Source organism: Petaurus breviceps, unplaced genomic scaffold (genome assembly GCF_028583685.1).
Source record: "Petaurus breviceps papuanus isolate PSGF00001 unplaced genomic scaffold, PetGlider_PUasm1.0 138, whole genome shotgun sequence".
Lineage (NCBI taxonomy): Eukaryota > Metazoa > Chordata > Mammalia > Diprotodontia > Petauridae > Petaurus > Petaurus breviceps.
In genome coordinates, this window is record NW_027185694.1 from 23,146,930 (window position 1) to 23,173,992 (window position 27,063).

Below are 27,063 nucleotides of genomic sequence, written 5' to 3' on the forward strand. Positions count from 1 at the left end.
ACCAACTCTGGAGTCAGGAGGGCCTGAGTTCAAATCCGGCCTCAGACACTTAACACTTAATAGCTGTGTGACCTTGGGCAAGTCACTTAACCCCAATTGCCCCACCTTCCCTCCTCCAAAAAAAGGGCAAAAATAAAACCCAAAAACATTCTTATTAGACATATTTTCACATTAGTGATGTTGTATAGAAGAATTAGAACCAATGAGAGGAACCATGAGAAAAAAACATAAAAAGAGAGATCAAATAGTATGCTTTAGTCTACATTTAGACTCCATAATTCTTCCTCTGGATATGGATGGCATTTTCTGTCATGAGTCTTTTGGAGTTGTCTTAGGTCTTTGCATCCCTGAGAAGATTTAAGTCAGTCATCAAGCAATGTGGCTGTTACTGTGTACAATGTTCTGTGGCTTCTGTTTGCTTCACTCAGCATCCATTCATATAAGTCTTTCCAGGTTTTTTTGCAGTCTGCCTACTCACTTATGGAACTACTCTTATGGAACAGTAGTATTCCATAATATTCATACACCATTACTTGTTCAGCCATTCCCCAATTGATGGGCATCCCCTCAATTTCCAATTCTTGGCCACCACAAAAAGAGCTGCTATAAATATTTTTGTACATGTGGGTCCTTTTCTCATTTTTAGGATCTCTTTGGGATACAGACCTAGAAGTGGTATTGCTGGGTCAAAGGGTATGCACAGTTTTATAGCCCTTTGGGTAGACTATGCATGTTTGTTACAAGGGTAGTATTTTTCTTTTTAAATGGGTGGGTTAGGTGGGAAGGTGAAGGTGAAACAATAAATTTCTGTTAATTGAAAAAAAATTTAAACAAAAAGATATCTTCATGGCATCTAGTTTGAAACATCCAATAGATAATTGGTGATATGAGAGTGAATCTTGAATGGAGAGACTGGGGTTGGATATGTAGATCTGGGAGTCATCTGTATATAGATAAAATATAAACACATGGAAGGTGATGTGCTTGCCAAGAGAGAGAATACAAAAAGGAGAAGAGAAGTGGGCCCAGGACAGAACCTGGGGTACATATCCATAGTTTGGAGGTGTGATGTAGATGATGAGCCAGCAGAGGAGATTGAAAAGGAATAGTCAGGTAGGAGGTGAACCAGGAGAGAATAGTGTCACAAAAACCCAGAGAAAAGAGACTATCCAGGAGGTGACAGGATGGTCAGCAGTGTCAGTTGCAGCAGATAGGTTGAAAAGGGTGAGGACTGAGAAAAGATCTCTGTGTACTTTGCAGTCCAGCTACACTGGCCTATTTGCTATTACTCATACAGGACACTCATCTCCTGACTCCATGAATTTGCCCTGGTTGTCCCCTATGCACAGCATGCTTTCTTTTCTTACCTCCACTTTCCTTCCTCACTGCCTTCTCGTTTCCTTCAAGACTCGGATAAAAACCCCACCTTTTGTTCGAAGCCTTTCCCCATCCCCTTACTCCTTCTACCTTCTTTCTGATGTATTTTATGGTAAATAATTACTTGCATATTGTTTTGCCCATTAGAATGTGAGCTTCTTGAGAGTAGGACCATATTTGGGCCTTTCTTTATATCTTCAACATTTAGCACAGTACCTAACTTAATAAATGCATAATTACTGACTGACTTGTTGACTGATTTGTGTGTTTAGGGTATTGTGGTATAATGGCAGAGCACTTGACTCAAGTCTATTGCCATAATTTAGGAAGGTAGTAGTAAAGGCCTGTTCTAGGATACAGTGAGAAGAGAAAGGGAGGAACAAGTATAACTGTTGCAAGCCTTTTTTTTTTTAATCTCTTTTTGACTTCCCTCTTTCTATCAATGATGACACCATTCACCTGGTCTCTCATGTACTAATTCTTGGTGTCATCCTGTACTTTTTCCTCTTTGCTTATAATCAGTCACCAAGTTCTTTCGATTCTGTTTGAAATATATCCAGCTGTGTCTGGAATGTGGGTAGTGATATAATGCTGTTGTAGTCTGCCCTGATCAGATTTCACTTGGGGTGTTAGGTTCAATTCCAGACAACACATTTTAGGAAGGATGTAGATAACCTGGAGTCGTCTGTCATACAAGTATCATATGCAGGAGCTGGGAATATTTAGGGTTAGAGTTAAGTCTGGAAAAGGAGTAACTTAGGGGATACAACATAGTCTTCAGGGGTTTGAAGGGCTGTCAGAGGGAAGAGTGATTAGACTTGTTTCTCTAATAGAATATAAGCTCTTTAAGAGAAAAAAGTCTTTTTTTTCCTTTCCTTTTCTTTCCTTTTTTTCGCAGAACCTTGTAGAGTGCAGGTGCTAAATAAACTTCTGATTGATTGCTCTGCTTCACTCCAGAGGGAACTAACAGTACTTAATGGGAGTTACCTAGCAGCAGAGTTTAGCTCAATAGAAATGGGAAGGGAAGCTTCCTAGAAATTAGGACAGGCCATAAGGAGGATTGGCCACCTTGAGAGGTATGGGTTCCCCTGTATTGGAGATTCTTCAAACAGAATTTGATGTTAACATTATTGTAGACGAGACCCCTTATTACCAAGATTGGACTAGATAACAGCCAAGGCCTTTTTGTTTCTTAGATTCTCTGATTTTTAAATGTGTTCCTTTTCTCTCCTCACTGATGCCACCCAATTATAACCCTCATTCTCACTTTTTCTGAACAATAAACCTAACAACTCTTTTCATTTCTGTTCTTCATATCACATTGCTATCGTAATATTCCTTATATATGTGGTCTTATCATTACATTGAAAAAAACATTCATTGGCTCCCTATTGCTTGAATAAAGTTCAGAATGGCATTTAAGGTACTCCACACTTTTTACATAAGACTCCCTTCCATGCATTCTATACTCCAGCCAAACTGTACTACCCTCAGTCCTCAGTGCTTGCTCCCATCCCACATTTGGCTCCATCCCTGCCTTTTCATATGCTCTTCTGGGTGTCACAATGTATTCTTTTCTTTCCTTCTTTTGAATTCTTACCCATTTTAAAAAACCCAACCCCAAACTCTGCCTTCTCCACAAAAGCCCCCTGTGTCTTCCCTCCCTCTTGTACTTTCTTTGTACCTCTCATGCATTTGTCTATTATATCTCCCCTAATGCTTGTTGAATTGATATCTGTGTACTCATTAAGTATACCACCTAGTAATGATACTAGTTGATATTCACTTTAAAGTTTGTACAACTCTTTATATGTATATCATGTTATCTTATCCTCACAAAAATCCTGAGTTAGTTATTATCATCTTCATTTTATAGTTGAGGATATAGACTTTTAAGAGATGAAGTTATGTTTCCAAGATCCTTCCAACTATTAAGTGGCAAAGCCAAAATGGGGAGACGCTGCTTTTGAGATGTACCATCTTAAAGTGGATGAGTACTAGACTTGATGTCAGCAAGATCTGGGTCCAAATGTGGCCCTTAGATACTTATTAGGTGTATGACCCTGGGCAATTCATTTAAACTATCTCAGCCTCAGTTTTCTAATTTGTAAAATGAGGTGAGTGGACTTGATGGCCTCTAAGGTCCTTTGACTCCAATATACCACAAAATAGATGCCTAAATTAAGGCTATAAGAGAGGATTGATTTTTTAATTTGGGAAGTTTATGCTTGTTTTTTTTCTTTTGCTTTGAAGTACCAGATACACCTCTGTAACCAATGGCAAAAGTCCCTAGAAAATTTTATGTCCATGGAGGACTTGTTTATTATGTAGGCTACTGGACTCAATTGATTAAATTTGGGGAAAGAGACATCAGGCAGTAAGAAGCAACTGGCATTCAGACTCTGTTTAGCCTTAGACCTAACCTCCACCTGTGTTCTGAGAAATTTTAATTATCTTATTAGAAGCCTCTAGATTAGGTATATTGGGAAAATGGACTGCTTTATCCGTTGGGCATTATTATTTTAACTTATTCCTTTTTTTCTCTCAAAGTAAACTTTGTCCTGAGGTCATTTTTAAGTCATGGAAAAGTAACCAGAAAAAGTATTCGGGTGTCTTATGTTTTTTTAAGATCTGAGTTGCTAAGAAAATCCTCCCTATGTTTCTTCATAAAACTTTTAAAAACAAACTAATAATAAGAATAACAATAATACATCTAGATTAATTTCACAGTTTACAAATCAGCCAGCATTTATTAAGTGCTGTTACAGGTGGTGCATTTTACTCAGTACTTAGAAATACAAAAATAAAAATGAAATAACCCCTGCCCTCGAGAAATTTATATTAAGAATATATAAAAAATGAATATGTTAGTTTTGGGAAGAGGTGACCTAGTATCTGAGGTGGGAGGAAGAACCAGGAGAAGCTTCATGAAGGAAGTGCCCCTTATAGTGATGCTTGAAGAAAATGAGGGATTCCAAGAGGCAGAGGTGAGGAACATGGACATTCCAGATTCTGTGGCGTCAGCTAGTGCAAAAGCTCATATGTACAAATCAGACAGTAGGCCAGTGTGGCTGGTTTGTATAGTTCAAGGAGTAAAATAAAGTATAAGAGGACTATAAAGATAAGAAGGGACTGGGTTATGAAGAAGTTTACAAGAACGTTTTCAACAACTCCAGTGAAGTGGTTATGACAGATATTATTTAACATCATATCCCATTAGATGCCAAATAACCTGTCTTTCCTAATTTATTTTATCGTTAAGTTTCAACAGCAGTAGGGACCTATAGATATGGAAAATGGCATATACGATTATGAGGCCAGTGCTAGTTGGTTGTTTTGTTTTAATCTTGGTTACAACGGGAAGCTAGCTCTGTTGGGAAGGGGAAATAGATTTGAAAATGGATGTAATGTAATGTAATAACAAAAGGCATTAATAAAAAATTATATTTCTTCAGGTCTTATGTTGCTGCAGACTCCTTGTAAATTCTGGTTTAGTGGAAAGGACTATGGATTTGAGAAAACCTCAATTCTCCTTTATAAAGTGCTTACTATGTGGCAAGCATTGTGGTAAGCACTAGGAATACAAAGAAAGACAAAAATAGTTCCTGTCCTCACAGAACTTATATTGTTATGGGGAAGATAACATGTAAATACTAGATGTATACGAGACATATAGAGAGTAGATGGAAGATAATCTCAGAGGGGAGGGCATTAGCAACTGGGGGAACCTGGAAAGACCTCTTGTATAAAGTAGAATTTGAGCCAAATCTTGAAAAAAGCCAGGGAACGGGGTGGCTAGTTGGCACAGTGAATAGAGAACCGGCCCTGGAGTTAGAAGGACCTGAGTTCAAATTCGACCACAGACACCTTGGGCAAGTCATTTAACCTCAATTGCCCTACCTTCCCCCCAAAAAAAACAAACAAAAAAAAGCCAGGGAAACTAAGAGATCAAGGTGAAGGGGCACAGCATTCCAGACATGGGGACAACCACAACAAAAATGAACTCTTGTGTTCAAGGATCTATAAATAGGCTATTATAACTGAATTATAGAGGGCAGCAAATGGAGTAAAGTATAAGAAGACTGGAAAGGAAGAGCCAAATTATGAAGAACTTTAAATGACAATCCTATTTGATCCTAGAAGTAATAGAGGGCCACTGTAGCTCGTTGAAAAGGGTCACACCTTTACTCTTCAGAAAAATCACAATGGCAACTATGTATGGGAGATGGATTGGATTAAATGCCGATGCATTTGATGGTCTAGGTCTAGGCAAGAGGTAATGAAGGCTTCATGTAGAGTGGAGAGAAGAGATATGCAAGAGATACTGTGAAGATAGAAGCAGCAAGATTTGCGAATGTATTAGATATGTCATGTGAATTAAGTAGAACAAAGAGTGTAAGATGACTCTGAGATCATGAACTTGGTTGATCAGGAGGATAGTGGTACCCTTGGCAAAACCAGGGAAGTTCAGAAGAGGGGAGGGTTTGGGGAGAATGCACAATAAGGAGTTTTGTTTTGGACATGTTAAGTTTGAGTTACCTTTTAGCATCTTAACCAAAGGAGTGGGCAGGATAGAAACATTTTGATGGTACTTCAGTGCTTCTATAATCTTGTCAGTGTGGCTTCTGCTTCCAGCAATGCAGATTACACTCCAGCTACACCACCTTATCCTGAATAATTCTTGTCCATGTTCTCCTGTAAATCACTTACAGGGAATCTATGTATGCTTAAGAGCCTTCTTCTAGTTCTCTTCACAGAGTATGAAACCACTGGAACATTCAGGCTTTCCATCAGTTATGCCTTACTTTCCAATATGGCTAGCTCTCCTTTTCCAAGCAGATATTTTTCTGGGATAACCCTTATGCTGCTTCTCCTGTGAAGTCATTCATTAATATTATTTTATGGTCTGTTCATGCCTGCTGTGCACCTCTCAGTTGTTTTGGTGTTGACCTGAAACTGCAATTCTTCAGAGACACTACTCTCAGCCATATAGTATCACCACAAGAATATTTATGTTTAAAAGATTCACTTTTATTTCAGGGAGAAATCTTAAAAGTACAACTCACTGTCTTCCTTTTCTTCATTTCTGGATTCGGTTCATCATCCGACATCAGTGTCTGTCTAAGATGAAACATTACCTGGGCAACAGGTATTTTTATCTACTTGTTGTCTTTTTTCTTTGTGGATAGTTAGGACCACTTTCCTTGAGTAATTATAGGTTTCATTAAGGAAGATCTGTAGCGTTCTTTGGCTTGATAGAATTATATAGTGTTTTCAGCAAATAGGAACATTTTGGAATCTTCAGTTTGGAATCTGCATTGACTATCATCCATGAAAAGGTAAAGACCTTTGGAAAGCTGTGTTTCCTTGTGCCTCACTTGATACCAATATTCAGAGACCTTTCAAGCAAGTTATCTCTGTTTTTAGATATTTCAAGGAATCCTTTTTATTGTGACACATACTTATAAGCAGGTACTCTCTAAGGGAATCATTATGTAGTTACAAACATGCCACTAAAAAGTGAAGGCATGGCTCAACATATAACCTATGTGTCTAGGTGAAATTTAATAGTGGATATTTATAGTGGATATATACTCTATATCTATATGTACTATTTATCTATCTATATATATATATATATGATAATAGGTGATGAGAATGGATGCTGAACCCCATCACTGTGTGTTCCTCCCATGCCTGTGTAGAGTCTTCATGTGTGCACACCAGTAGTGAGCTCTTACTTCTTTAGAGAAAAGGAAGTAGTAGATCTTTGGTAGCAATGCCATTTGAAATTAGGTTACTCTTATAAAGAGAAAAGAACCTTGCTTTTGATCTGCTTTATCAGTAGAAGTCTCACCTTTATTCTAGTCTTAAAGGTTTGGAGAGTGCTGATAGGGCATGGGTGTACAAGACAGAGGCTGCAGGCAGGCTTTCTGAATTCATCTTTAGTCTTTTGAATAATTTTGCCTTGCCTTGCCTCATATTCAACACTTTCAGCAGCATAAGTGGCTATTATTTGGAAACCTGTACTTGGCAGTTACTTCCAGTTTTGCAAGAAATACCTTGAAGAAATTATCCTCCCCCTCCCCTTATCTCCCTCTCTGACTGCTCACCCTTTCCCTTTTCTCCCCTTTCCCCTCCCTCCTCCCCCACCCTCACCCTTTCTCCTTCCTCCCTTCCCCAGCCTTGACGATGCCTTGGTGGAGATGGCCGAGGAGGCCACGGAGCCAGCCAAGGCGGACATCATGGGGCTGTGCCAGGACATGTTCTCCAAAATGGCCATGTACCTGATGGGTGAGCTGACAGCCACCAGTGAAGAGTATAAACTTCTGGAAAATATGAGCTAACTGACTAGCCTGAAGTATCCAGAAATGAAAGATATTGCAGTAAACACAAGTAGAAACCTAAAGGACTTACTTAAACTATAAATATGCAGCACTTCAGCCTTATCTGGATCAGATCACTTTAGTAGCCACTCTTGAGCAGGCAGCTTACAAGTTGGATGCATATTCAAAGAAACTAAAAGCAAAGTACCAGAAGTTAGAGGTGATGAAAGAATTCTTTAGCACAAAGACTTAAACTACAAGAATGTTTTATAAGAAATATGTGGGATGGGACTTCAGTTCCTAAAAGGAAGCGGTGCTGCTGATCCAAGGAGAACCCCAGCCCACACTTCTGGCTGTAACTCTGACCACCCTGCGCTGTTTTCCTCAATCTGTACCCCTGGAACCTCATCTTAGCGTGTGCCTCCTTGTGTGCCCTGGACCAAGGCTCAGAAATCAGGATCAACCCTGTCTAGAGCAGACACAGATGAGAGGCTCTTAACTTACTGTTTCCTCCCTTGCCCCCCAACCCCCTCATAACCTGTTCTTCAACTCAAATAATAAATGCCAATGTATGACCCTCAAAAAAAAAAGAAAAAAAATTTTCTTGGGAGAATTGAAGTGGTGATAAAATCTGCATAGCAAGGCTTCTTGGAAACGTTTAAGAGAGAAAGAAAAATTGTTGAATTTTTAACAGGCATGCTAAGAACTTGGCCTTCTATAGGCAGAAATTTATATATCAGTGGCACCCCAAATCATAAGGTAAAAGCTACAGCAGTGACATAAGACTACCTGCTTGTAACAGGATATGCAACACTTTGTTGGAGGAGAGGGTACTAATGCTACTTTTTGCTCTACTGAATCAGTTGCTTTCTTGTGTTCAATAAAGAATGAGCACAATGAGGGGCGGCTAGGTGGCGCAGTGAATAGAGCACTGGCCCTGGAGTCAGGAGGACCTGGGTTCGGCTCCGGCCTCAGGCATTCAACACACACACACACACACACACACACACACACACACATACACACACACTAGCCATGTGACCTTGGGCAAGTCACTTAATCCCAGTTGCCTTCCAAAAAAAAAAGAATGAGCACAGTGAGATCTTGTATTTTATATACTTTTCAGTCATTTGTGTGACTATAAAGATATGTGGTCTTGAAAAAGAAAGACTTTGGGGAGACAATAGAGCTGTCTTCACGTACTTGAAGGATTGTCCAGTGGAAGAGGCTTAACCCCAGAGATGAGAACCAGAACAAAGTAGAAAGGAGAAGACTGGGAAAACAATACAGCCGTCTTCAAGTATTTAAAGAGTTATCCAGTGGAAGAGGGGCTCACTCTGCTTGGTCCCTGCAAAGAGGTACATTTAGGATTGAATGAGTCAAAAAATTCCTATTGGAGATACCTGTCTAAGGGTAGAGTGGGCTTCCTCAAGGTAGTGGGTTCCTTCTCTTAGGAAACTAAGCAAAGTCCTGATGATCCCTTGTCAGGTATAATGTAGAAGACATTCTTATTTAAATACAGTTAGCACTAGGTTACCCTGAAATCCCTTCCAACTTCCATTCTAAGATTCTGCGATTCTATTGGAGGCTAAAGAAAAAATTTTCTGTAATAACTGACACCCTATAGAATAAATCTTCAATATTGGTGGTACTCTTGTATATTCTGTCCAAAGAGCACATATACCACTTGATAACCTATTCTCTTTTTATACTTTCATCAATATTTAATGCCCTTAATGTATGTGTAGATTGTTCTTATAAAATTTTGTAGAAGTGAGAAAGTAGCCCTGTGAGTTAGTAGTTAATATTATTTTCTCCTTTGTCTTCTTACTCAGTTAATTTTTCCAAGCATTTGGTGTCCCTGACCTTTTCTAAACATTTAATATTTTTTCCCTCCCTTTTTGGTTAGCTTGAATCAATCTCAGCATTCTTGAAAGTTAGGTTGTCTTACACACCATCCTCCTTTCAGTGGAGAGTTAAGGGGCCTGTGGGTATGAAATTTACTTTAAATTGTCAGATATGGGCATTGTGTCCATTGGTTTTGCTTAACTGATTTTCATTTCCCTTTGTTACAAAGGAAAGTTCATGTGGGAGGAATGGAGATATACAAAAATGACTTCTACTATTGCCTCTAGCAAAGACCCTCCCCTTTGGCCTGTCTATACATAGCCTGGTTCAGCTGCTCTTGGGATTTGTTGGTGCTATTTCTACTGCCTCCATTACAACCGTGGGCTAGAATGGAAAGAGTTATTTGGAGATTAAGATTCTCTCTGAGCTTAACATGCAGAATGAGACATACACCTTTAGATATGGACAGTACAGGAATTTGTTTTTCTTGACCTTGAATATTAGTTACAAGGGTTTGTTTTCCTTTGTTGTTGTCATTGTTATTATTTTAATGGGGAAGGGTAGAGGGGGTGAAAAAGAAGGAAAACAAATTACTGTTCATTGGGGGGAAATATCAAGAGTTCAGAAAATAACCTCCCCACACTTATTATAATGAATAATTAAAAGAACCAATAATGCTTCTGTTTAGTTGTGCTATTTTGGAATTATTAACAATGCCATGTTAGTTATTGAAAACATGAGAGCATAATTAAAGAAAATATAAATGAATTAGTTGCATAGATGGATGAATATCTTGTTTTTAGAGTGCTTAGTAGGTTTCTTCTGATGACAAAATTTTTCTGGAAATTTATTAACCATAGAATCTTCAGATTATTCCTTGGGAATATCGAGAAATCTATAATCCGACCGTGTATTATTGACAAATTCTGACTAATATTCACATCTTTTAACTATCGCCTTTTCTTTGTTTACAAATGATTCTGCTTGAAAGCTCAATGGCACTAAGAACTGTAATGCTTGGTAAAATGAGGCTTGTTGGCTTTAATACACAGCAGTCAGACACACTGAAACTTGACTCTAGCATATAGTGAGGTCATTTTGGTCCTTTTCAAGAACAAAGGACAACAACCAACCAACTTGGGTTAAGGAATTAAGATCAGTGTTATAGGTAGGAACTAGCATTACCAAATAACTGCCAGATTATTGTGGCAAAGTCTGCCACCAGGAATCTTCTAATGCCTGATCTTATGTTTATCTTAAAGATTGCTGAAGGGAGGGCGAAAGCAGATAAAGTGCTTTAGTTAAGAAGTAGGCACTAGAAACATAGAGATGACTTTAGAATGCACCTGGTATATATGAGAGGTGCTTGAAGGAGCTAACCAGCCCAGTTGTGCTGCTTTTTCCAACATCTTCAATGTTTGGGCCAAAAGGGTCCCGTCCCACCCCCCAACCCCCTTCAGGCAACAATGTTTCTGTAACCAACTAACTGGTTTTGGATAGGCCCCTTCTAAATGTGACCTGTACATGTTGTTAGTCTGTACTGAGTTAATGGTTTGGTGATAGCAATAGAAGAGGAACCTAAAGTGGTAGATTTATGTCCATTCTCTTATATTTTATCAGAACCTCAGGGAATAGATATAAACTTCCCAGGATTTGGAGAAAACTTCTAAGTGGAAGGGAGTATAAGATTATCTTTTCCAAAAGGAAAAAAAAAGTCATTTTTTGAAAACATATAGTGAGCTACACTTTCTCCTTTTGCCATCCTTGTTAATAGAGAAGTTAAGTAGATGGCAATTTTAAAACTATATGTATATTGAATGGAGTTGTGGAAAAAATAGCATGAATTTTTACTCTGATTTCTGTTTCTTGAATTCTGTTTTCAAAGTAGAATTATGGGATGGGAGAAAATTGTAACATATATCTATTTTTCTGCTCCTAAACCATTCCTTGAACTGTATATAATAAAGAACTTGTTCATCTGTTTTCACTGACTATAGATGACTCTTTTCTAGTTAGCATTGCTGGTTTCACAGAAAATTATTCCTGAGACAGTGTAAATGTTCAGATATTTCGGGCGTAGAAAGAGAGAAGTGAACATGATACCGTGGCAGAATGGAAATATCCCAAAGCTCTAAAATTGTGAGTAATTGGTCTCTGAGGGATATAGCAGAAAAGTCCCCGTAGCAAATCTCAGTCCTCTGAACTGTTGGGAGGCTTCACAGTAAAGTGCTCCCCAAGTGACTGACATCCTGTTCTCTAAGTTTCTAGTTTGAAAACCCCAGGAACACCTCTGCATAAATATCCCCAGAGTGCGCCTGGGGGCAGACTTCAATGTGTGCACCAAGCTACCAAGAACTTGCAGCTGGTTTGCAGAGTGGTTGTGCTAACCCATTTTGGAATTGGTATTAAAGCATGTAGAGTGCCCCAACTGACATAAGTCTAAACTGACCAAAACCTAAAAATAAAAAGAGCTCAAATAGCCTTCATCATATATCATCATAAATATATATCATCATAAATACATAAATATATCATCATCATGAAATACATGTCATCTATGATGCTCAAGGTATTTGTTCTAGGAATTGAGAATATAGAGAGGTATAAGTCCCTGTCTCTAAGGACAATTTATCTTGGCTGTTTTTCATATAGAAATATATTCTGTAAATGATACCAGTGTCCATGATATGGCAAAAAGAGCTCTGGACTAAGACAGCCAGTAAATTGCTATGTGATCCTGAGCAGTGCTTCCCCTTCTTGTAAGCTTCAGTTTCCTCATTTATAAAAAGAAATATTTGGACTAAGTAACCTCTTCCAGCTTTAAAATTTTATAATTCTGAGTGTGCTTTTTGATCACTAATGATGAATAAAGTTTTTTGTTATATTTATTATTGCTATTGACTTTGAAACATGCATTATATTGAGAGTTTTGTTTTCAATTGATTTAAAAGTTAATGGTAAGGGAAAAAACCAAAACAACCAGCAAATACAATAGGAAACTATTACATAAGCCTTATTTTTAGAGGAGGGTGATGGTGGTGCTAAAGAATAACATTGTCTTTCTCTCTCTTCTGTACAAATGAAAGTTCCAGGTGAAGCTGGAATTAAAGAAAGAAAAGTATAATGATCTAAATCTTATGATCTTCCATGTCCTCTTGCCTACTCCATTTTTTTGGAGGCTGTTTCACTAACCAGAGAACTATCATGGAGTCTTACTAAAGTTTGAATTCAGTTTGGGGTAGAAATCCTTTTCTCTTCATCTTCAGGTTACAGAAGCAATCCCTGAGACTATAGGGAAGCAGAACCAATGGTAGAAAGAGCATACTAGACTTAGAGTCAGAAAAACAATTTTTTTAAGTCATACCTCTTATTATCTGTGTAACCATGGACAAATCACTTACATTCCCCTTTTTTTTTTTTTGCTTTTGCCTTTTTCTTTTTTTTTTGCTTTTTGGAGGGCATTTGGGGTTAAATGACTTGCCCAAGGTCACACAGCTAGTAAGTGTGTCAAGTGTCTGAGGCTGGATTTGAACTCAGGTCTTCCTGATTCCAGGGCCAGTGCTCTATTCACTGCGCCACCACCTAGCCGCCCCTACTTAAGTTATCCTAACCTCATTTTTCTCATCTGTAAAATGAGAAAGCCTGTTCTACTTAACTCATAGAGTAACTGAAGAACAAATGAAATAACATGTAAAACTTGTTGCAAGGAACCAGGAGAATAATTTATATAGTAACTACAAGACTGTAAGCAAAGAAACTTGGAAAAACTTTAGAACTCTAAGCAGTGGAATGACTAGCTATGATTTAGAGAAACCCTTGTGAAGTAAGCTACCCACTTTCTGACAGAGGGTTATGGATCCATTATTAGTGATCGGGAGCATTTTTTCATGTGGTGGTTGATAAGCTTGTATTTCTTTCTTTATACTTTTTAGCTGCATTTGGTTTTGTTTCCATTTAAAAAAAAATGTATCTAGTGTGCTTTCTTGCTAACAAATTTATGGTACAATTCTGGACTCTCTAATATTAATTTTCCTTCCAGTAGAATTAAACCCAGGAGGTTAGACCTCTACAATACAATCTTCACTATTGGTTTGACTTTCTGAACACCTTGACCTTGAAATGATTCTCTTAGTTCCTTTGACCTTCATCTTTACTCTCACCAGTATATCACTCAGAATTCTTCTAGCTTATACGATTTAGAGCCAGAAAGGTACCTTGGAAACCAAAATTTCTGAACAAACTATTGAAGTTAGAGTTCTACCTTTCTGCCTAAAACCTTGCTTTCCACCTCTATCATTTCCTCATAGCCAATGTACCAATTCTTTGTCTTCATCTAAACTTTAGACCCTAGACCTTTCCGTATTGCCCCTACCCTGCTTCACTTATCTACCTATCCAGCTTAGACCCTGTGATGAACTATTTTAATATTGCCTTCACTAACACAATAGAATCCCTTACCCCTTTGACATTCCGCTGTGCTATTATCCATGACATCCCAACCCTGGCTTATCTCCTCATTAGCTTTCTCTTCCTCTCCATCCACATTCCCCTACCTAGAATTGCTTTAAAAGAAAAAAAAAGTCAGGAGAACATACAAAAGTATTTATACAATTCATTCTTGATTAGGACCTCATTGCTGGGGTAGTTATGTAGCACAGTGGATAGATAGGGCAGCAGCCCTGGAGTCAGGAGGACCTGAGTTCAAATCCACCTTCAGACATTTACTAGCTGTATGACCCTGGCAAATCACTTAATCCAGGTTGCCTCCAAAAAAAAAAAAAAGAACCTTAATGCTGCTTAGCTATCTTTTTGTAATCCTTAGCAACCCTGGAAAATAAGTGCTATTATTATTCCTATTTTACAGATGAGGCAAACAGAGGTTAAATAAATTGCACAGGGTCATACAACTAGTCGATGTCTGAGGACAGATTTGAACTCAGATCTTACTGCTCAAAATCCAACACTGTCCACTACCACCAAACTGTTACTATATGCCATGGAATACACCTCCTCCTGATTTCTGCCTCATTTCTTCCTGGCATCCTTCAAGATAGCTCAAGCACCACCTTCTACATCAGAGGTTCCCAAACTTATTTGTCCTACTGCTCCTTAAAAAAATTGCTCAGCACCCCCTAGAAATCTACTTTCTTTAATTCTTTAACAGTTTTTTTAAATTTGCATCATTTCGGAAAGACACAAAATGTTTTAAATTGACACATCTTAAATTTAATAATTTATTGTGAATTTGTAGGGATTTTTTCCTGCATTGAAATTTTGATGATACAACATTGCATTATGTAACTGTTATTGTAAACAAGTCATTACACACATTCCTGCCAGTGCATGCTGGGCTTCCCAACAATGTGTGATATGCTCACTTGCCAACACTTACATGTTAAGACTTGTCAGCAGACTTGATCACTGCTTGGTTATAACTTGTATTTTGTGTGTTTATTTGGAAAATAGTGTAATCACTATGGCTTTAACTCTGTTATACAACATATGAAACATGTACAGTTTTTCAAAATTTTCTTCTCTTCTTTCCTTATGCTTCCACTGCCCCCCCTTATTTTTATTCAACATCCACAATTGCACTCCATACTACTACTGCCCCGCTTGATCCTTCCAGTGCCCACCAGGGGGTGGTATCGCCCACTTTGGAAACCTATGTAACATGAAGGTGCTGCTAATGCCCTCCTTTTCCTGTTTTGTATTTTCCATGTATGTGTATGTGTGTGAACATATATTCACATAAATGCTTTCAATATAAGAAACAATTTGGAAAAGATCAGTCCTGCCTAAGTTTGATCTATTGATGCATTAAACAGTAAATTTTATTTCTTGAATTTGTTTCTTTATAATTAAGACCAAGTCAACAGAACTCCACATAGACTGCACAAGGTACCTTTTTGATATTTCCAATAAGCTTAGGATTTCCATAATTTTATGTAACTTACCAAGCACTTCATATAAGACAAAGAATAAAAAAGTGAAACTAAAAGCAGTTTAGCAAAGCCAGCACATCAGTTGAGGCTATCAGTATATACACTATTCCTCACCCATATTCCCCTCTCTCTGCAAAGAAGGGAGACTCAACTCTTTCAGGTGTAAATTTGGTTATGATAGTAGAAGATATAGTTACGGTCCCCATCCTCACCCATTTCCATGCCAGCCAATCAACAAGCATTTAATAAGGGCCTACTATAAGCTAGATGCTGGAGGTAAAAAGTAAAAAAATTAACCCCTACCTTCAAGAAGCTTATAGTCTGTATATGTCAATAGAGAGGAATGTTGGTATAGATAAGTTAGAGCCACAGATGATTTATCCACTTCTATTGGGGTAAAGAAAAAAGGTAAAATAATATAGAGGAAAAATCACTGAAACTGGCTAATTTCTATTTACTGGCTTTGTGACCTTGGAAAAATCACCTCTGTAAGTCTTTTCTCACCTATAAAATGGGCATAATACTACTACCTCCCTTGCTTAGTTCGTAGTTTTCATGGGTATCAGTTTAAGTTAACAAACATTTATTAAGTACCTACTATGGGCAAGGTACTGGGAAGCAGACAAGAAATGGTCCCTGCCCTCAAGGATTTTAAACTACTAGGGAGATATAACATGTAATCAAATAGGCAGTCTTGTTTTTTTACTATTAAATATAAGATAGTATAAGTATAAGGCCCCTCACCTCTAGCTGAGCAATGTAGCCACTAATTAATAAAAATAAGTATTGCGTGTATTGAGTATTGACAGTATTCTACTTTTGGCCTTTTCTTTGGTTATAATGATCATGGGAATCTCTTTTTCCTGTCTGAGTAAGTACCAAGTAAATGCTTCTTTATTAATACATAAATAGTCTGACTAGAGTAGGAATTTATGAATCTTCTCTCCTCTTTTTTCCCTTATAGGGAATTCTTCTAGTGTATGATATCACAAACCGCTGGTCTTTTGATGGCATAGATCGTTGGATAAAGGAAATTGATGAGGTAAGTACATGTGTTTTTTGGATACAGAAACATATGAGGAAAAGCCTCAGACTTTTCTAAAATACTTGAAAAGGGCCTCCAGTGACCATAATCTTAATGAAGCAGAACAGTGACTGGAGCTGTCTGGCTTAGATAGCCTGTTAAGATGTCAGTTTATTTTATTCTCTCCTACAGCCCATCTAAACCAGAGAACCAGAGAAGAGAAAAATTTTTCTCAGTTTCTGTTAGACATGAAAATGCCAGGAAAATACCCTTGCTTTGCATTAGTAGTAAAACTGTCCCTGAAGCCACCTCCTTCCCTTCTTTATGCCTCAGTGCCAAGTCCTTTCTTTGCCTGACACAGGTCTGAATTTTCTCTTCTTCCTACAGCATGCTCCTGGTGTTCCCCGAATATTGGTGGGAAATAGGCTCCACCTGGCCTTCAAGCGTCAGGTGCCAACAGAGCAAGCCCGCTCCTATGCCGAAAAGAATTGCATGACATTCTTTGAGGTCAGCCCGCTGTGCAACTTCAATGTGATTGAGTCCTTCACAGAACTTTCCCGGATTGTTCTCATGCGACATGGCATGGAGAAGATCTGGAGGCCCAACAGAGGTAAGGAAAGCTTTGGGAACTTTAGTTTAACCATACAAATAAGGGTTGAAAATGGGGGAGTGCTTTGCTTAGGTATTGAGAGAGGGGAGGTTAACTATAGAAACCTCTAGTTGACAAATCACCACATTCTTCAGTTTGAACAATGGCCTAGTTTTGTGGAATTGCCTTGCTGTGTTACTGTCTGATACTAGTCTAGTGCACACCTCACTTTGCATCCCTTCTTCATCCATTCTTGTTCCTTCACGGGGCTTTTCATGTATAGTAGGAATATATAGAAAGATCTCTTCAGTTAAGTGTTTTTAAAACATTAAATTTGAAAAAAGAAGCAGATCTGAGATCCAGACTTACGTATGGTATCTTCACCTTCCTCAGAAAAAGGAGAAGGACTGCCCTTCTTGAACCCTTCTACATTGACTCCTTAGGCTGCCCTTTTGTAACTTCTCTTCTCCTTCCTAGCTACACTTGATTGGAGGGGAAGGGAAGGGACATTGAGGTGAAAGAAAATGAAGTAGAGACCAAATTAAAGAGGCTAAGTGGACCTGATTGAAGTGACTTATACTTTTCAAACCTTTCATAAGTACGATCCTTAGTATAAATGCTTCTAACATTTAGATTTTTTTTTTTTAAAGAATGATCTTAACTTTAAGTACACTTCTAAGGTCTGTGCTCTAATTTCAAATGTTTCTGCATACAACAAGAAAAGTTAAGACAAAAAAAGACATCAATTAAAATTTCACTTCCTTTTTTGAGAGACATAGACCCTGTAATTCATACCTTATTCCCCACCATGTATTATTAAGGGAGCCCCACAAAAGTCATTCTTATTTCTAAGAAAGCAAAATCGAATGATTGATGTATATTTATAATGAGCACATTCTTTTTAGATCAAATTTTTAGCAGAGTTGTAGTCTTATGTGCAGTAAACATATGTATAGTAAGTATTGGCACCTTGAGTATCATCAATTTGTACAATATATTTATGTATTTTGCTATCTAAAATTATAAAAATTTATAATTACCCATTTACTTTTGTGATATTTTTTAACATCTCAGTGGTGTAGTGAAAAGAATTTGGAGTCAGAAAGACCTGTGTGACCTTAGGAAAGTCACTTAACCTCTCTGGGCTTCAGTTTCCTTAGCTACAGAAAGAGATTGTTGAACTAGATAATCTAAGATGCCGTCCAGCTTGGAAAGTCCTGTGGCTGTTTGATGGCCAAGCACATCAGGTCAGGGCACAAGCTCTGAATGTGACACTGCTCCTGTGGAAAAACAATTTCTCTTTTATGTTTGTGATTCTCTTTCCAGAAATGTGCTACTGTAAAACTCAAGGACTACCCATAATGAATGGCTTGTTCAATGCACTTAAAGGCCTTCTAAACTGTAAGAAGGCTGCACAATTGTACTAGCCTAGAAGTCTTTTTTAGCTTGACACCAGTAGGGATTCCCATTGTCCTCTGGGTGGCAGCACACAGATTTTCTGTTTTCTTTAGTCTAAACAATATTTGATTAGCTTAGAATTGAGGGTTGCCATAAAATTATATCTTATGCAAGAAAAAATGCTTGATTGATATTTTTCCAATAAGCAATTACTTCTTAAATCTAGAAAAAAGATATTAGAACCTATTGTGGCTTGGTGCAAAAATACAAAACAAAACACTATTGTATTACAATCCCTTTATATAGACTAATTCCTAAATGATAAGATAAGAAGACTGAAACCTGGTTTACAGAAAACACTGCAGGTTCGGGGGATAAAAAGCCCTTGTTTCAGCAAAGCAGTGTTTAAATGTCCTCAGCTCTTCCCAGAACCAGGAATAATTTTCATTATTCCTGTCTATTGTTGGACAGACCAGTAGGAGAGGGGTGCCATCAAGTGGACAATTGAAGCTGTCCTGTTGCTTTTCATAAACATTTCCTTTTAGTAAGTGGACTGAAGGGATATTCCATTGGCAGCGTGTCATAGCATAAAGCACACTAGTCTGAGATGCAGAAAATCTTGTTTCAAGTCCTAGCTCTAAAAAAGATAGTGGAGTTGGGGGCGGGAGCTAGATTTAGAGCCAAAGGGCCTGAACTTACCTCTTGGCTCTACCACTGGGTATATATAATATATATATTATATATAATATATATATATATAATAAAAAATATTTTAGAAATGGAAAGAACTTAGAAATCCACTTACTGCTTTGTGAAGTTGGGCAAACATTTAACCACTTTTGGGCCCCGTTTTCCTCATCTGTAAAAATGGGTTGGACTAGTGAAACTCCAAGGCATTTTCTAGCTCCAAATCTGTGGTAGTATGTTCCTTTATCCATTTCTGTTCTGCTTTCTTTGTTGCTCTCACTTTGCCACTGCTCCTAATTAAACCAGTTAAATTCAAATGGTCTTTTAACTTCATTTTCGGTGTCCAAAAATTCTTTCCCTTTGATGAGATAATTTTATCATTCCTTTGCTAATGCTGTAGAGGAAAAAACATCTTTGCTACGTACCAGAGATGTATCCTTGCTAATAATAGAAATTTACCTTCTTTTCTGTTTTGGCTTTCCCTCAGTGTTCAGTTTACAGGACCTCTGCTGTCGAGCAATTGTTTCCTGTACCCCAGTCCATCTTATTGACAAGCTTCCACTGCCTGTCACCATCAAAAGTCACCTGAAATCCTTCTCCATGGCCAATGGGATGAATGCGGTGATGATGCATGGACGCTCATATTCCCTGGCTAGTAGTGGGGGTGGGAGCAGCAGCAAAGGCAATAGCCTGAAGAGGTCTAAATCCATCCGTCCTCCACAGAGCCCCCCACAGAACTGCTCACGAAGCAATTGCAAGATCTCTTAGCAAAATGAAGAACTCAGTGAGCGTAAAGACACCCACACCCACCCACCCACCCATGTACAAATGTTTGCACATTCAACTCTCTTAAAAGAAAAAAGAAAAAATGGATCCCAATGTTATTCCTTGGTTACTCTCTTGCCAGGGTATTTCACTTAGGGAATGTTCCTAATGGTGTGCTTGGAGTCTTGGGTTGGCTGGATCTCATGTCATTGGCAGGGAAGACTTGGACCCTGTACCCTACCCAGAAAGCTTTGGGATTTCCTCTTCACTTAGACAAAGAGGGGGTGGAAAAAATATATGTATGCTTGCTGGGAGGGAAAACAATTTAGCTAGTCTCAAAAGGAATGAATTAGTGGAGACTAGAGAGGCAATAGGGTGTGGTGAGGGGAACCTGTGCTACCGCATGAACCCATAAACTCATAAATGAATTGCCGGTGCTATAGAGGTCCTTGATTTAAAATACAAAAAACAAGACTGAAAGGGTTTGGGGGTATGGCAAATTTGCGGTGGATAGTACTGCTATTGCCAAAAAAAAAAAAAAAAAGCTCTTGGGGAGCTGGCTGTTAAGGATTTTAAAGGAAGCTTTGCCTGCCTTTTTCACTTATTTATATAGAAGTATATATAATATCTCACTTTTTTGGGTAAATTTTTAAAAAGCAGTCAGGGAAACCTTTATGCAGCCATGTGATAAAGCATTGCACTTATTACTAGTGCATCTGCTAAGGGGAAATGAAATCACTTTAAGGAAAGCTATGAACTGATACAGGTGTTTTGCAGTAGCAAGTATTTTTGATGTTTGAGTACTCTTTCCACAAAGGTAATAAGGAATTTACTGTTAAAGCTTGAAATGTTCTTTCTTTGAATACACTTCACCCCAGTGGGAAAACAAGAAGAATGTTGTGGATTAAATGAAGACGCCAGTAGGAAGAGGGGGGAATGCTGATTGGGAACTTGCTTTGCTTTGCACATCCTTGCCTGCTTTTTGGTAACTGTGCTGAACACACCTGGACCGACTTGCTCCTGTGGGTCTCCTCACCTCTGTCTTGCAGTATTGGGTAATGTGGGCATGGCAAGAGAGTAAAAGCACAGTGGCTTGAAACTGGGAGGCATGCGCTTAGAGAAGCACAGGGCTCGATTCTGGAGTCATTCTGGATTTCATCTGTTTACAACTTCCCTGTCCCATTGACTCAGCTTCGTCCTCTCAACTTTCACCCATCATATGTCGCTTGCTGCTTCTGAAGGCCTCCAAACTGAAAGGTTTCACAGTGAGAAAAAATCTGGGGGTTATTCCAGTGTATCTTTATTTTAACACTTTCCTCACATGCTCCCATGACCCAGTATGTTCTTTTGCTTCAGGAAATGTGCTGCTCCAAACTGGCCATGGAAATCATTCCCTCATTAAATGCAGTGCTGTCTTCATATTTGTTGCTTAATAGATGAAACTTGTGCCAGCATTTTCCAGAATGAAAGGCCCAAAGCTATTCACAAGTTGTTAAATACTTGATTAAGGGAAACCTAGGAGTAGTAGAGCTACTTTTATCCTTAGTCTTTTGCAAAGATCGTGAATCCATGATTCTGGACTCTTGGACTCCATCCGACATATAGAAGTAGACCCTGTCCATCTTCATAACTGTAAATGTGCTCACCACACATTTTTTTTTGTAAATTATGCATAAAATTGACTTGATTTTCCCAACAGCCTCAGCATAACCAACCTAATATTTTTATCATTCCCCTTCCTTAAAAAAAGTGCTTTTCTCTGCTGCCAATCAGAAAATAGAATAAGCATGACAACCACCTGAAATTGTCCTGAATCATTGAAGAGTTCAGTAGTACTCAAATCTACACAGAGCCCTGGATATTGGTGTACAGGCAAGCTCGATCTGAGTTTTTGGTAATCTGGTGCACTGTGAACTAAGAGCACCCGTTTTCAACATTTAATAGATTTGTCATCAACTCATTAGATTCTGTGGGTGAATTTGGGAGATAATCTTACAGCATCACAGAAATAACTTCTTTTGTTTGGTCCCTGAGGACCACTGAAGATGCCTTCTAAGAACTAAATGTGTGTCCCAGTCACCAAAAGACTGGTGGCAAAAAAGTCCCACCCGATTGTGTTTTGACACAGCCCTTGGCTTGTGATTGATTCTTGTGCTCCTCCCACTGCTCTTAAGCCTTTCCTGCTGAGTTCTGTCTCTTCCACATTTGTGCCTGGGAGGTGTGTTGGGCTTGAGTCACATCGGTGCTGTATTCTACCTCTTCCCAACTCAGTGTTGGTGTGGCCACAAATAGCAGCTGCTCCTACCTTTCCAAGAGCGTAGACTGCCCTCAGCAACCACAGACAGCTGGTGGTAGCTGACCAGGAACATCCTTCAGTATATTAGTTGCATCTTCATCTCCTTTCTCTTTGTGCAAAGGCTTCATAACAAATCCCAAACATGCATTTCCCAAATCAAGTCCCACTGCTTTTTAGAAACCCATGCAATTCATGGGCAGAGTAAAATATGCTTAGCATTTATGGGCAAATGGTCTCCTACTGGGCCTTCCTAGAAAATGAAGGCTGCCAATATTTAAGAATCCCGTAGCCATCAACTCATCAAATTCAGTGGAGCAGAAGACAATCATCATCTTCAAAACCAACTATGAGGGAAACATGGACTAATGAATGAATTGGAATAGCCATGGGAGTTAATTGTTTTTGGACTTGGGGAGCCTTTTCTGGAACAGATTCTCTCACTGCCTCTTGGGGAATTCTGAGTCGTTATCATCCTATGATTTTGGGGAACACCCATCCACTAACTGATTGTAGTTTGATATGTGGGGACAGGGATTGGGTTTCTTGCCTTTATAGCAGCAGAGGGAAATGAGATGGTAGTTTAGGCTCATTATAACCTCTTTCTCCCATTTCTGACCCCCTCCCTAGCTTTTTTTTTCCTATGCTAAAAGTCAAACCTGGAAGATCCTGCAGACACCTAGCCAAAATGGGATCTATTTTCTTTGGAAATTTCAAACAAAATAGTTGACTTGGGGATTGGGAGTGGGGTGGCATGGGGGGAAGGGGTTGAGGAATTGAATGGTTTTGGCATTTATGATATCAACACTATTCTTAGCTGCTGTTTTGACACTTGTACCATTCCTGTGTTCTATTTGACTTTTTATTTCTTTGTACAGTAAATGTAATTCAGCTGTGATATACATGTTTTGTTTTATATAAATTAAAGTCTCCTTGTTTTTAAACAACCAAAAAGCTTACAGAAATTATTTTGAATTGGTGTGATTCTTTTTCTCTAGGTAACTCTGAAGTGTTTTGAATCCCATGTTGAAGAGAGTGGGAGTGAAAATCCTTGGATTTCCCAGTGAGTGCCAGTTGTAGGGCCCCCCATCTCTAATTCCTCTCCCTGGGTGGTCGTCTGAGTCTCACAATCAGAGCTACAGAGTTAGAGCTGGTTTGTGGCCACTTAATTGACCTCAAGGGCTTTGTTGACGGATGCAGACTACCACCCTGGCCTCTCTTGGGTCCCCTATCATTGAATGTGCCATTCTGGCTGTGTCCTGACCTCTACTTACCCTGCAGCATTCAAACTCACATTTATTTTCCTCCAGTCCTCTTGTGGTTTATGAGCCGCTAAACTTTCCCAAGTCCACAGTTAGGGCTTGGGCTTCAGCTGGGAGGTCCGGGGGGTAAGTTCTAATCCTGCCACAAGCAGTCTAGCCAGTTTCGTTTGTGTGACTCACTGTGCTTCCAGCTGAAGAAGTAATGAAAACGCTTGTTTTGAAGGAAGGTATTAAGTGTGGAAGTAGAGGACAGATTACTCTTAACTAGAACCCATTGTGTGGTCTGATCCAGACAGAAGTTGAGTGGATTTTTTGATCTACCAGCCTGTCTAGTCTAAGGCCAACATTTCTTTTCCTCTAGGTTTAGTAAGCCTTTTTCTAATTATTTTTTTTCTTCCCATACCCTCCTGGGTCGTGGAGGGGGGGGACACACACTGATGTATGTGTGTGCCGGAAATCCGATAGCAGCTGCAGAGTGGGAATCTAAAAAGGGTAGAAATTTGATCAAGAAAGAGTAAATAAACATTCTTCTAGGATGGAGTGGCTGATGCCTGGGGTAATTTTGAAAATGCCCTGTGATCTCTGATCACTGTGAGCCATCTAAACAAAAGCTGGTGTGAATGCAGGTGCTCAGCCAGCAGCAGGAAGAGAGATCCTGTTTTCTTGCCCTGTCAATGGTAACAGAGAACAAGTAGGGGTTAGCAGGGAGGGCAAGGGGTGAAGCGCAGAAACAGGCTAACTGAAGCAGATGAATTTGGGAATAAAATGTTTTCCATGACTCATGTGCAGCTGTAAAATGATCTGAGTCCAAGCTGCATCACAAAGTTATCATAGTTTCCTCTGTTTACCAGGTCGCCAGAGCCAACCAGGGTGGTCTGCTCTTTGAGAGCAATGGTCTTGGGGGTCAGGATCCCTCATTTGTGTTGTTGGCTAGCCTGCTGACATCATGTGAGACCTTGGATGAATCACGTGCCTGGATTCTTTTTTATCGCCCATGAGAGTGATACCTCCAGGCATTTGGTGAGATGTAATGCACTTGAGATCAGAGTAAGTTTCAGCCAAGAGCCCAGTGTCAGTAGGAATTGTATCCCTCCCAGAAAACAAAACAACACAGCCCCAGCATTATTGCTTCTGCCAGCACAAATCTAGAAGAGACTCCAAACCCTGGAACTGAGGTTCTCGTGGATAAGTGAGATACCAGTCTTTGGCCCTCTGAGGTGCACATTGTTGAAGCATTGCTTAAGTCTGGGGGTCTCCCCATGTCTCCTTGGAAAGCTGTCTGAATTGTGGGGACCTTGACTTCACCTTTCCTTCCTTTCATTCCCCATGTCAAGCCTTCAGAACACAGCCAGTCTTGAACTTTATGGGGGATGTGCATGTTATCCAGATTCCTATGCAGTTCTTTCTCTTGAGACCAGAGTTTTCTTATAATGTGGGGGAAAAAAGGGGGGCAGGCGATCTCTAATTTACATGTTTAACTTAGAGTAGTAGCTAGGTGGCGCAATGGACAGTGTTGGATCTGAAGTTAGGAACTCGGATGCTAACTGTGACCCTGAACAAGTCACTTAACCCTGTTTGCCTCTGTTTCCTCATCTGTAAAAGGAGTTGGAGAAGGAAATGGCAAACCATTTTATCTGATATCTATCTGATATCTTGGCCAAGAAAACCCCAAATGGGGTCACAAAGAGATATGATTGAACAATTAAAAAAAATGGAGTGTGTGTGTGTGTGTGTGTGACACAGATGTTTTACTTGCAGTGTAATTTTCACACAGTTTCATTTTGTGTTAGAGAGAGAGAGTTGGCCTTGGAGCCAGGAGGACTTGGTTCAGATCTTGCCTCAAATACTCACTGAATGACCCTGTGCAAATCACAGCCATTCAGTGCTCTAGGCAAGTCTCAAACTCTCCAAGTTGCAGAAAAGGTGCCAACATGCATTAGTGGATGGAGTTGCCTCACCCAGGAATTTCTTATACATATCAGTGAAATCACAGGTTTAGTTCAAATTCCTTAAATTATTCAGTCTTAATTTTTAACTCTAAAAGCCAGTAGTGACACTTGTGTTTACCATGAGGTCCCTGCTCTTACTCTTATTCCCAGCTCATTATCTGTTACTTTATCTTCAACAATTTAACATCAGTTCCTTTTCCTTCCCTTATTTCTTCCCCTAATTCCCCTGCCCTCTTCCAACCCTGGGGGCCTTTGCCCAGCCTGGCAAAGTCTAATTTGGAAATCCGTGGATTATATTGATTATGTCTCCCTGGGAAAGATGTCTGATCTCAAGGGGCTGGAGTCTCAAACTTCATACCCTTCTGGTTAGTAAGTGGAAAAAAGCAGTTCCAAATGAATTGTTGAAACAGTTTCTTTTGAGCTGTGCCCAAACTGAGGCCCACTAAGTTGACATGATGTGGTGGAAGTAATATTGGATTGGGTGTCAGGATCTGGCACTTCCTAGCTTGTGACAGCAAATTTCTCTGAGTATTATTTTCCTTTTCTATAATATGAAGAGTTAAACTTAGGAGATGATCGTGAGTTCCCTTCTGGACTAGTGAATAGCTACTGAGAAATAAAGGGGAAAGTGTCCTAGCTCTGGATACCATGTAGTAACAGCCTCCTTCAAATGCCTTTCCAGCCTATGCATGGAAAAGGAAGCAGGCCATAAATGAGGTGCCCTTGCAGATTACCTGCAAGGGAGAACTCTCAAAATACTTTCAGGCATTTTCCCAAGCAAGGCTGAAGGAAGGGGGGGAGAGGGGGAAGGGCAGGGCGGGGAACAGTGGGTATAGAGATCAGAAGTACCATTAATCTCTGAACATTCTGCCTGGAGAGAATTGTCTGGCCTGCTTTTATAAAACTAGTAAGAGATGCCTGGAAAGGAAACTTAACTATTTTAACTCCTCTCAGCTAAGCCCTAGAGGGAGCACAGCTTCCCATCTCATCTTATCTCCCAGCTACTAACACTGTACATTGCCCACCTTACAGGGTCCCATCACGCCAGCACAGCTGGGGCAGTGCCTGGGCTGCTCAGGTGAAGAATTGGCTGGGGAGCCTGTCTGGGCTAGCTGAGATCCCAGCCCCAGAGGCAGACTTCCTTCTCTCATTAGTTGAAGGAGGGAACAAGTGCTGTGATGACTCCCTCACTTCCCTGGCCAGTGACTTTCTTCCCCCCCCACCCCCCCTGTTTCTTGTTCGGAGCAGGCCAAACACCTCTGATCTGCCTTTTGGGTCAAAAGGTCAGATTCCAGGGTCACTGGGACTTTTTTTTTACTTTACATGTCTGAGGAAATCACTCCCTGGAGCCTCCAGACCTCTGAGGACTCTGCTGATGGATTGAAAAGGGCAGATTCTTGGCGGGCCCTTTGTCCTGCTACCCCACTTTTGATCTTTGTAGTGGAAGGGGCCCAGGGCTTTCCCTACTCTCCCTTCCACTTCCAGGCCTGTTAAAGGGGCCCTGGCCTCTCTGACTGGAGCCAGAGTCTTGGAAGAGCACTATCTTCAGCCGAAATTCATGTTGCAACTCAAATCCTCCTCCTGCTCAACTAGCCTCTCA

The 27,063-nt window shown here is 39.6% G+C and overlaps 1 protein-coding gene across 1 annotated transcript in view; it reads left to right on the top strand.

Annotated features, from left to right (window-relative positions):
- The window catches only part of RAB40C (RAB40C, member RAS oncogene family), an 82,747-nt gene extending 59,541 nt beyond the window's left edge, over positions 1-23,206 (top strand). Inside the window, exons 5-7 of the mRNA XM_069108013.1 lie at positions 16,461-16,538; positions 16,908-17,130; positions 19,682-23,206. Of these exons, the coding sequence (XP_068964114.1) occupies positions 16,461-16,538; positions 16,908-17,130; positions 19,682-19,962 (582 nt within the window). The 3' untranslated portion in view covers positions 19,963-23,206. The remainder of the gene's footprint in view (positions 1-16,460; positions 16,539-16,907; positions 17,131-19,681) is intronic.
- Positions 23,207-27,063: the final 3,857 nt, after the last annotated feature.